The sequence below is a fragment of the Xiphophorus maculatus genome, chromosome 2 (genome assembly GCF_002775205.1).
Source record: "Xiphophorus maculatus strain JP 163 A chromosome 2, X_maculatus-5.0-male, whole genome shotgun sequence".
NCBI lineage: Eukaryota > Metazoa > Chordata > Actinopteri > Cyprinodontiformes > Poeciliidae > Xiphophorus > Xiphophorus maculatus.
Genome location: NC_036444.1, coordinates 5,958,422 through 5,970,902, shown reverse-complemented (window position 1 = coordinate 5,970,902; position 12,481 = coordinate 5,958,422). Strand labels below are relative to the sequence as shown.

Here is a 12,481-nt window from a genome sequence, read left to right as displayed (position 1 = left end):
TGACCACCAAATACTTCTCTGAGCTGTGTGAAATGAATTCATGAATTTTACTGATTTAAAATAGATGAGCTTTTTGAAATAATTCATTGTTATGCGCCTGTATAACCTAGGCCAGACTGAACAATATTGGCTGTCTTATTTAAAATTTTTAAAAAAGAGCTTAAAATACTTTCACTAGATTCAACATTAAAGAAGTAACAGTATAGGTTCATGAGTAAAGACAGATTAACTTCAGCGACTTCAATTTCTCAGATTCAGACTGAATAAATGCTGACGAGGCGCAAAGGGAGCCACTTCCTGAACAATAGAGGAAACAAGAACAGTAGGACTCTTAAAACAAGAGCATGTGGGTGAAAAACTTTCCCTTATGAAATGCTGACCAAGCACCAACGTGCCTTAATCCCTTAGTGAACATATTTACAAGATGACATGAAAACATAAAAAATATAAAACAGAAAGTCACACACACAGCTGACAGGAAGATTCAGAAGATGATGGACAACACTGCACTGTAAAACATTTACAGGTGGTTTAACTTGAAAATGAAAGTCCACCTGCTGCCTTGAAAATGCAATTTAAGTCAACAAGAAAATTGTTTTGGTTTTAACTCAGAAATTTACGTTCATGAAGTTGATTTAACAAGAGACAAGTTGTCTAAACATTGTTTTTTAACTTCATTAATCTTGAATTGTGAGTTTTAACTTAATGCTGCAATTTAAACCAAATAATTATTTCACAATATACAATAAAAAACCTGCCCTCACCCAGTTAAAGAGCCACATTTCTCTATTATTTTACCCACAATATCAAGTTAAACTAAATACTTATTTTACTTTATAATAATTTAAATTCTTGTTTCAAACTGCAGGAACAAAATTTCTGATCTGATAATGAATTTTATTAAACATCCCAATGAATTCAGCTCAGAAACATTTAGTGTGAACAGGACATTATCCTCAAGCTTTGCTAACTGAGAATTGCATTAAAATGAACATTTGCCTTAATAAAACACAAGAGTCAGATCAATGTAACGCACTTCCATCTCAGGAGACAAAACCATGCCGCTAAGCATTCTGGGAAATAGTTCCCACTCCTGTCTGTCTCTTCTTCCAGTTTTTTTAAGTGCTAACCTAAAAACTCTAGTTTATTCAACTCTTGGAGGTTTGACTAAATTAATAAAAAGTTAACACAACTTACTGCTGTAAGTTTATCTTTCACAAACTCACATTTAGGTTCAAAATCTAAAACTGGATAAATTTATTTGACTTAAACATTTGAGCCACATTTAGTTGTGCCTACTATCTTCTGCTCTTTACAGTGTAGGGAGTAGGATGAAGTGGTGGCGAGGTCAGCAGAGGTCAGCAGAGGTCAGCGGATGTCAGGGTTACCAGGTCAGAGCTGATTTTCAACCAAACCAAAAACCTCCACCACTGCAGCGCGGAGCAGAACGCTTACTCAGCACCAGAAATACCAGATGCAGGATCACAGGGTGACGGTAATCCTTAAGACGGGCCCACAAACACCCCCACACACACACCCACCCCCACACACACTGGCTTCCCTCCCATCTGCCTGCCTAGAAATCTACTGATCTGGCTCTCAGATCGCTAAATCTCTCTAAAGTGCTCGCTCCAACGCCGCGCCGCGTTTGCCGAGGTCGGCTGAGAAACGACTAAAATCTAAATGAACATTTGCACAGAAGCAAATTATTATGACAGAATATTAGGGTTGCAATTAGAAAATAAAAACAATAGATTTTTACAAGATTTACAGTGATAACATTACCATGATAAAGTTGAAATATTATGACTTTATTCTGGTAATTTTGAGATTTTATTCTTGCAATATTTGGACTTTAGTCTCATATTACTACTGTTTAATTCTAGAAAAATGACTTTTTCCCCATATTTCTGTTTTAATTTACAGAAAACTTGCTGAGCTCAGTGGTCGGGGCGCAGAGGCGGTCCACCGTGTTTTTGTCATTTTTGTACTGAATTTTATACTGATCTCCCTGTGTATTATAAGCCTGGTGGGGGGCAAGTAAAGCCTGGCGGACCGGCTTTATAATACACAGGGGGAAACCTTGAATTTTTTCAGAGTTTGGCCCCAATACTCCGTCATAAACAATAAATTCTTAACCTTAAAAAAAAATCCCATCAAATGAGTCCATGGTGTGTGTCGAGGATGACTGAGAGCTGAGTGTGAATTACTGAGTGTGGGACATGTTGGGTGAGTGTGTGAGAAATCTGCACAGCTGTTGAGACACGAGAACCTCAAATGGTGAAGACAGCTGTCTTAATTTCTTTATATGTGTGTGTGTGTGGCTGTGTGTGTGTGTGTGGAGGAGAGGCGGAGGGGAGTCGGTCCATCTGTGTTGAACTGGCTGGCTTCGTGCTCGGCTCAGTACTTCGGTACTTTGGTGTAATCCTCCTGGACGACGCTCTTGCACAGACACATGGAGAGGATCATCCCCAGGAGCTGCAGCAAAACGAGTCATCAGAAATTAAACTCACCAACAAATTATCGAACATTCTCTGAAAAGTCACTGAAAACTGGGAATATTTCCTCGGAATGAAGAAACTTCATTTTACATATTTTTATTCTATTTTTTCCATGTTTTCTGTAAATAATATCCACTGTGAAACCAGGAGCTGTGAGAATAATCTAACTTGTGCTCCACCTCGGTTAGGTTGAATGGGGAGCATCTGTTTTGCCACAGAATATTAAATGGACTTTGACTAGACCATTCTAACACATGAATCTGTTTTGATCTGAACAGTTTCACCGCAGCTCTAGCTGTATGTTTGGGGTCAATAACCTGCCATTGTCCTAAACGCACTGCAAAAAATGTCTCTAATTCCAGTAAATACCACCAGCTGTGGTTGCCAGAATTTATAAAATCTGTATAAACATTCAGTAAAATCTGTATTTATATAATCCATAAATTTCCATAATTATATACAAATTTTACAGTAAAATCCGTATAAATACAGTAAAATTCTGTGGTAACCAGAATTTTACCATACAGGTACGGTAAAATTTATAGATTTTGTAAATACAGATTTTTTACAAATTTATATGGATTTTAATGTATTTATTTAAATGGTAAAATTCTGTGGTTGCCAGAATTTTAGCAAAAAAAATAAAGTATTTACCATATTTGTTTACAGTAAGATCCAGATAAATACAGATTTTACCATATATTTCTAAACGGTTTGCTGTAAAAAAAAAAAATCTGTATTTATAAATTATGCTCTATTTATACAGCAAAATAAAATTTTCACTTCCAATTAAATTCTGGCAATTCTATCATATAAATACATAATTATTTATATTTATAATTATTATTTATAAAATTCTGTGGTTGCCAGAATTTTACCATATAAATATGGTAAAATCTGCATAAATACAAATTTCATCGTATTTATTCAGATTTTACCGTATAAATACAGATTTTACAGTAGTAATATAAATCTTACACAAATCCGTATTTACACGGTAAAATTCTTGCGACCATAGCCGTTAGTATTTTACTGTATACTAGAGATGTTTATTTTTACAGTGCTCTCACCAGCTTCCCTGTTCCTGCTAAAGAAAAGTATCCCCACAGCATGATTCTGCCACCACCACCACCATGTTTTACCATGGAGATAAGCAGGGTGGCATTGAACCAAAATAGAAAACAATGCTTACATTTCTTTGTGTTGAATACAGTGATGTTTGTTTCTGTTACATAACCAATGTGGGAACGCTCACTGGGTCAGAACATTTTCACATCTTTACAGAACATGATAGAAAGTTAGAAATGAACATCCTACCTCCACAACAGCCACCCCGATACAGATCCCCAGGATAATCCCACAGTTATCCAGCAGCCATTTTTCCACGCTGGTTATACAGCCCTGAAAGAGAAAAGCAGAAGTGTAAGAGGAGGAGGGGGCGAGAGGCTGAGCGATCGCAGCCGGACGTGCTCAGAGGCTTTTAACGGCAGAACTGTTGGCTTTGGGTCGGCTCTGTGGGGGGAAAGGAAAACAGCCTGTGACCTTCCTGAAGCACGCAGACCAAACAGCGAACAGCAGAGGCTTCCTGGAGCTCAACAAATGGTGCAGAATAAACAGCTCGTCTCAGTGGTCAGTGAGTCCAGCACTGATTATGTTCTGCTGAAATGCCACGCTGGAGTCACGCAGCAAACCGAGAGATGTGACGAGTTAAGGCACGTACCATTTCAAAGACAGGTGGCTGTGCTGACAGGCGCTCACAAAGGCCAAACTCTTTCACCTCGGTTCCCGGGATGGTGTCGTTACGACAGGAGCAGGAGTACAGATACTGCGTGCTGTTCTTGATCAAAGTGTTCTCGGACCAGTTACCTGGACCAGTCCACCCACAGCATTTCATCTGGAGACACGGAAGAGGTTGAGAGCAATGAGGAGATGGAACAGAAAAAAAATGTAAAAGTCATAAGAAAGAGAAAGATAAGAAACTTTCTAAACTCCTCCTTACTAAACTCCACATTGATATGGTTTCTTACCAGACAGCAATTATACACTGTAAAACACTCACAGGTGGTTTAACTTGAAAATGAAAGTCCACCTGCTGCCCTGAAAATGCAATTTAAGTCAACAAGAAAATTGTTTTGGTTTTAACTCAGAAATTAAAGTTCATGAAGTTGATTTAACAACAAGAGACAAGTTGTCTAAACATTGTTTTTTAACTTCATTAATCTTGAATTGTGAGTTTTAATTTAATGCTGCAATTTAAACTAAATAATTATTTCACAATCTGCAAGAAAAAAAATCTGCCCTCACCTAATTAAAGAGCCACATTTCTCTATTATTTTACTCTCAATATCAAGTTAAAATAAATACTTATTTTACTTTATAATAATTTAAATTCTTGTTTCAAACTGCAGGAACAAAATTTCTGATCTGATAATGAATTTTATTAAATGAATTTTATTAAATTCCCAATGAATTCAGCTCAGAAACATCCGAAACAAAAACATGCCGCTAAGCATTCTGGGAAATAGTTCCCACTCCTGTCTTTTTCTTCTTTCAGGTTTTTAAGTGCTAACCTAAAAACTCTAGTTTATTCAACTCTTGGAGGTTTGACTAAATTAATAAACAAACTCACATTTAGGTTCAAAATCTAAAACTGGATAAATTTATTTGACTTAAAGAATAGAAGATAGTAGACACAACTAAATGCGGCTCAAATATTTTACAGTGTGGAAGACAAAGTCAATGTGAGAAACCTGGGAAGCAGGTAACATAAGTTTTGTTTTCTCTGAGATTAAAACAGGTTTTTAACACTAAAATTTGCCTTTATAATATTAAAGCTTGTTGCAGCAGAGCCATAGATAACTGTATCATCAGTATAAAAATGTACCTTTGCATTCACTGAATTATTTATTTTGCTTTTTCATCCTGTATGAAGACACACCTGGATTGTTTCTTTCCCATCAAATGAAGCGTGTTTTATTTATTTTGATCCGGTTGGACTCATTGACTCACCGTCCTCTGAACGAAGTCCCAGGCGTGCTCTGTGGTTTTGTTCTGACCCGTGTAGTTCACTATCAGTCCTCTAATGATGACGGACATCTCGTGTTTCAGCTGGAGAAAAACAGTGAACAGTTATAGAAAACAGTCAGCATGAGATGAGATAAAACCACACGGGTTCATGTTTGCCAACACTGAAATAATGAACAAAGTCAATCATTTTAGTTCATTACCAAATCAGAAAAGGCTCCATAAGTCTAGATTTGCAGCCAAATTTTTAAGAGTAGCACTACTTCACCATGCTTTTACTCAAGTAAAAAGTAGCCATCCAAAAAATTACTCAAGTAAAGAGTAAAAACGTATTTGGCAAAAAGTCAACTCAAGTATTGAGTAACTCAACAAATTATCATTTAATATTTAGGAATTACATAACCAGATGGACTAAATGTCAAGTTTTAGTAGAAATGTTGGTATTTTAAGGACAGAAATGACAATAATTCATTTGATTAACAAAAAATAACAAAATTAGGAAAAAGAAAATGTTTGCAAATCCCTTTCTTTCAATAAAAAAACTTAAAAACTTTAACAAAAACTGCAGGTGTGTGTCTGTGTCTGGTGAATGTTTGGTTAAAATTAGGGATGCACCGATTTATCGCCCAGCCGATTTCCCTAAATTTGGGAAATCGGTGATCGGACGATTTTTACATGTGAAGCTGATCTTAACCACTGACTCTATCTACCTCGGCAAAGATATTTAATTCAACTGCTATCTTCTTCTGCTCTGCTGCGATAGAGGTTTGGCTAGCAGACGGGCCCAACAGATCAGGTCTGTATGTTTGCAGTTAACAATAGTCATCTCATTGTTGGCTATTTCTTGTTACACGTAGCAACATTTTAGACAAAAAAAAAAATGGTATCGGCCAAAATCGGAATCGGCAGATCAGGTTCTTTAATAGATCAGTAATCGGTGATCGGCCAGAAAACTGCAATTGGTGCACCCCTAGTTAAAATATGTTTGTTTTTTAGTCAGTGGGTAGAAAATCCAGAAATTTTACTCAGATAAAAGTAGCGGTACTTCATAATAAAAGTACTCAAGTAAAAATAGAAAGTACAGCGTAGTAAAAATACTCCTAAAAGTAATTTTAAAAAATTACACAAAAGTTACTCAAGTAAATTTAACTGAGTAAATGTATCTAGTTATTACCAACTCTGCATTTTTCTACCCCACTTTTATAGACTAAAGTGTTGATTATTCAAAAACTAGGCCCTGCATGTCAGCAAATCTCTTCCCACAGTGAATCATCAACATTCATGTCATGTTTCTCAGCAGAACGAACGCTGCAGTTCACACACGTGAAGCTCCATGTTGAAGCTTTGCAGAAAAGCGGCTGAGGCTGGGGCTCAGTGTTTATGTGTGTGAGACCGCAGAGAGCGGCAGCGGCGATGCAGATTCATGACAAGCGAGAGCCGCGCCCTTTTCTGGGAAGGAGTGGCGCCCTGCCCTGCCCTGCGGCGAGCCCTAAACACAGGGAGTGTGTCGGAGGCTGCAGACCCACATGTGACCGACCCACACACACACATACACACACACACACACACACACACACAGCTGAAAGCACATCCACCTATCCCGCTGTTCAGAGAATAAAACATGGCCAAGACTCTGATGTGTTCAAACAAAACACTCCCCCTGAAACAAACACCAAAGAATGGATCCCAAAATAATGCGCTGTGTAATCTGATAGGATAAATTCGGCTTTTTCTTCTTCTATTTTATCTCTGCTTTATAGAATCAAACATAGAGAAGCAACATTTAGTTTCATCACAACAAGAATACAGAGAAACTCCTACTAGTTTATAAGTTATGGACTATTTATTCTTAAACATGGGGAACTAACATGTAGTTTTATGCTCTTTTGTTTACTTTTTTCTTTTGCTCTTTCCTTTGGTTTGTTGTTTTTCTTTTGTATTTCCTTCTAAGTCATGTAAAGCACTGAAATTGTGCACTATAAATACATTTAAATTACCTTAAATTAACTGCCTCAGTTCTAAAGGCACAATGCAGTCATGGTGTAATGATAAAATAATAATAATTATTATTATAATTATAACTGAGATATTTATAATAAAGAGATTGCACTGGTTTATCTAACTTCTGCAGATGGGTACACCAAAATTATTATCATTATTATTATAGTTTTGCTTAAGGATATGTACAAAGAACATTTATTAGAATATTTTTTAGTTATTTTCCCTTCATTTTACTGTTTTTTTTTTTTTACTGCTTTAAGAAGTTTTTAAAAGATTTACTCTTAAATTTGAGTAAATATCATTTGGAGTTTTTGTTGTTTTCCCCAACAGAATAGGACAAATTTTCTTTAAAAATAAATGTATTTACCACTATATTCAATAATACAAACTCATTCAATAAATTAGAATAACATTCAAAAGTCTGTTTATTTCAGAAGCTCCATTGCATTATATAGATTAATAAGACAAAGACAGAAGAAAAACATCTTTCTTTCTCTTTATCATGATAATTTTCTGCTAACAAATATAAACACAATGTTTAAATAAAACCTATTTTTAAAGACAAAATTGTGGACTTAATTAAAAGTATGTCAGATACTTTTAATTAAAAGTACTTTTAGTCTGCTGAACATTTCCAGGCGTATTTTCTTATTTCTTAAAAAAAACTTTAGTTAATCCTATGGCACTTTGCAAGAGAAATGGGTCCAATTCAGAAAAAAATATAGAATGCATCAATTTATTTAACTGCGTCCTAATTAACAAAGTAATTCTAAAGTAAATACACTGAAATGTCTGATCATTTTGAGTGCTGTTAATCTAAATCTAAATAGTGCTACAGTTTATTTTTTATTCATAATTCAGCAGAAGTGTTTACTGACCCTAGAGAAGTAATCATTTCTAGGGTAACATTTGTCGTTATTAACACAACAAACCCAAAGACGTCCTGCAGGGGGAACCGAGAGGACAATGAAAATATTCAAAACAAACAATCCCTTCTCTACTTCCTGCATTTTTCTTCTTCTACCCGGATCTGAAGTCGTTTCAGTTACAGACTGACTTCCTGTGGGTTTCCGTTCGATCATCTGCTTTGCGTTTCATCACAGGATGCAGCAGGATCCCTTGCGGGTTTTAACGCGACACCTACGTTGACTGCAAAAACACTACAATACCGAGTATTTTTCATCTAGTTTCTAATGTAAATATCAGAGTTGACTTGAAATAATACAAAACTAACTTACAAGTAACTTTTCAGCAAGAAATATGAGCTTGTTTTAGGTAAATAACTTCTTAATATTGATGAAAAAAGAACATGGGAAAAATGTTTTGTTATAAGTGAAAATCTGCCAGTGGAACTAGAACTTGGTTGCTAGGTGACGTCCTTGGCTTGGCTGTGGTTGCTAGGTAACGGCAATGTGCCAGTAGATAATTACATTCCACTGCCAGTGGAAATAGTATTTTTTCATTAATATTTAGGAATTATTGACTTAAAACAAGCTCCTATATCTGCTGAAAATTTACTTGGAAATGACTTTAGTCCTATTTTAAGTAAACTGAGATATTTGCACTAGAAACTAGAAAAGATTTAGTGTTTTTGCAGTGTTCAGCCGGGTCCAGCTGGGCCCACAGTGGGAAACTTTGTGGTGCATGAGAAACGCAGGTTTCAGGGTAGCTGTAGGCACAATAATTCACTGAAATTTCTTCTTTTTTTTTAATCTAAAGGTTAAGGAGGAAGAGAAGAAAGTGGAGCGTGTCTCACCGGATCTCTCTGTATGTAAATGAGAACAGCAGCAGTGACCTGAGCGATGAGGATGAGCAGAAGGCAGGTGAAGTACTGTGGAAATAAACAGGAAATAATATTTAACAGAAAATACAGAAGGCATTTCAATAATAACAAAAAAAAATAATGCCTCAAACCTGTCACATTTTAATAAAAAAAGAAGTAGCAGGGAGTCACGTTTATGAAAAAGCAAAAGCTTTTCCTTCCTCTTGTAGCTGTTGTTAGATTTATCATGTTGGATTTACTAAATAAATTGAAGAGATTTCAGAAACCTCTGTAGTTAAGAGCCTGCACTGTAAAACATTTGAGCTGCATTTAGTTGTGTTTACTATCTTCTACGCTTTAAGTCAAATAAATTTATCCAGTTTTAGATTTTGAACCTAAATGTGAGTTTGTGAAAGATAAACTTACAGCAGTAAGTTGTGTTAACTTTTTATTAATTTAGTCAAACCTTCAAGAGTTGAATAAACTAGAGATTTTAGGTTAGCACTTAAAAAACTGGAAGAGGAGACAGACAGGAGTGGGAACTACTTCCCAGAATGCTTAGCGGCATGGTTTTGTCTCCTGAGATGGAAGTGCGTTACATTGATCTGACTCTTGTGTTTTATTAAGGCAAATGTTCATTTTAATGCAATTCTCAGTTAGCAAAGCTTGAGGATAATGTCCTGTTCACACTAAATGTTTCTGAGCTGAATTCATTGGGATGTTTAATAAAATTCATTATCAGATCAGAAATTTGGTTCCTGCAGTTTGAAACAAGAATTTAAATTATTATAAAGCAAACTTTTACTGTGAGAGGGCAATTTTTTTTCTTGCATATTGTGAAATAATTATTTGGTTTAAATTGCAGCATTAAGTAGAGAAGTTATGTCTTAATTAGGGGATCTGTAAACAAATTCTATGATATCTGGCAGCCATTTATATCTTACGAAGAAAAGGTTTCAGCAGATAAATTTGTGTAAAGGTCAAATGTTGGCTCTTTCATTTATGCACAAACCTGAGTTTTGCATCGCCTGTTGTATGAACACAAGGTGAATACATGTTGAGGTAGGGCAGGGGTCTCAAACTCCAGTCCTTCAGGGCCGCAGTCCTGCAGTTTTTAGATGTGCCACAGGTACAAAACACTGGAATGAAATGGCTTAATTACCTCCTCCTTGTGTAGATCAGTTCTCCAGAGCCTTAATGACCTAATTATTCTGTTCAGGTGTGGTGCAGCAGAGGCACATCTAAAAGTTGCAGGACTGCGGCCCTTGAGGCCTGGAGTTTGACACCTGTGGGGTAGGGGATCCGGTATAGGAGGGCAGGGCTGGGAGGGATTTCTGCTGTGTGTGCCTTCATCAGTGTTTTTTGTGGTTTATGTAAAAAATAATAAAAAGATTTTGATTTTAAAAAATTGCAGCATTAAGTTAAAACTCACAATTCAAGATTAATGAAGTTAAAAAACAATGTTTAGACAACTTGTCTCTTGTTGTTAAATCAACTTCATGAACTTTAATTTCTGAGTTAAAACCAAAACAATTTTCTTGTTGACTTAAATTGCATTTTCAAGGCAGCAGGTGGACTTTCATTTTCAACTTAAACCACATTTAAATGTTTTACAGTGTGTGTGATGAGGGGGGTTTGTTCACCGCCAGCTGGTCTCTGTCACTCAGAGAAGTAGGTCACGGCGGTTCTCTAGTTAACCCCCAGCAGGTTTAACGCGGCTGAGGTCACCCACCCAGCCCCACTCTGGTGGAAGCCGCCCCCCACATCCCTGGTTTTATCTCCAGCACCTCCCTCCTCCCAGCCTCACACTTTAGCAGGAGCGTTCAGAGGCTTTGCTGTCAGCAGGAATCCATCACATGCTATTAACCAGGCAGGTGGAAATCAGTGGAAATTAAAACTGGCATGATTACAAAATGCAATGAGGGGTTTTGTATTGATATATGAGAATTACAATCGGTAGATCGGCGGTTCGAATCCCGGTCCGCACACCCTCATCGATTATGTCCCTGGACTCTTCAACCACCTTTCCTGCTGGTGTTGGTCAGAAGAGGTGACCTCTGCCAATAAATAAGTTTTTTATTGAAAAAACTCATTTGGTAAAATTTCATTTTACCTTATCTTGTTGTGAATTGTGAATTATTGTCATTTTCGTGCTTAAAATACCAAAATTTCCACTTAATTTTATGTCATTGTCTGTCTGATTATGTAATTTTTAAATTTAAAAAATTACACTTTTTACTTTACTTTTACCCGAGTAATTTTATTATGAAGCAGAGCAAAATTTATGAATTTTCTACCCACTGAATGAAAAACAAACATGTTTAAACAAAAATTCAAAAGACACAAACCTGCAGTTTTTATTAAACAGTATTATTAAACAGTTTTTATCTTTCAATAAGTCTTTTATTGAAAGAAACTGATCTGGAAACATTTTCTTTTGCCCAATTTTATTTTTTGTCACCAATATGAATTATTGTCATTTTTGTTCTTAAAATACCAAAATTTCCATTTAACTTTATATTTTGATTTATTTGATGATGCAATTTTGAAATATTAGATGATCGATAATTTGATCAGTTACTCAGTTACTTGAGTAGACTTTTTACCAAGTACTTTTTTACTTGAATAATTTCTTGGATGCTACTTTTTACTTTTACTTTTGCAAAAATATGTTAAAGTAGCAAGTGATACTCTTACTTGAATATAGTTTTTAGGTACTCTACCCACCTCTGCAAGTGAGAGTAGCAATAATCCATAATGATATTCTCAAGTAAAAGTAAAAATACTTGCAAAAGTACATTTATTCCAAAAAGTTACTTGAGTAACTTTTGGTGCTAGTTAGTGCTGATCTGGTCAGCGGTGATGAAAAAGGCTCTGTGTGCGTTTCTCCTCACCAGTCCCAGCAGGCAGCGGATTTCATAGATGGCGCCGATGCAGCCGAAGAAGCCCATGGCCATCGTCAGAGATCCGACTCCGATGAGGATATACGAAGCCACCTTCACCGTGTCAGAAGATTCTTCTGCAGAAGATGGAGAAAACGCAGACAGCATTAAATAAACAGCAAAATGCAGCTTTAACTCAGCTAACCCTTAATTTGGTCTAGTACTGTTTACCCTGAGTTACAATTGTTCACAGACTAAACACTTTTTTATTCAACTCAAAGCATTTTTCTGTGACAGATTGTTTTATTTTG

At 36.1% G+C, this 12,481-nt stretch overlaps 1 protein-coding gene across 2 annotated transcripts in view; it reads right to left on the bottom strand.

The window, feature by feature from the left end:
• Positions 1-1,194: 1,194 nt before the first annotated feature.
• cd82 (CD82 molecule) overlaps positions 1,195-12,481 on the bottom strand; it is a 35,530-nt gene continuing 24,243 nt past the window's right edge. For both annotated transcript variants that reach the window (XM_005795826.2, XM_023349272.1), the window contains exons 4-9: positions 12,183-12,307; positions 9,283-9,357; positions 5,511-5,609; positions 4,222-4,395; positions 3,819-3,902; positions 1,195-2,478 (exon numbers count right to left, since the gene is read on the bottom strand). In XM_005795826.2, coding sequence (XP_005795883.1) covers positions 2,401-2,478; positions 3,819-3,902; positions 4,222-4,395; positions 5,511-5,609; positions 9,283-9,357; positions 12,183-12,307 — 635 coding nt within the window. In that variant the 3' untranslated portion in view covers positions 1,195-2,400. The remainder of the gene's footprint in view (positions 2,479-3,818; positions 3,903-4,221; positions 4,396-5,510; positions 5,610-9,282; positions 9,358-12,182; positions 12,308-12,481) is intronic.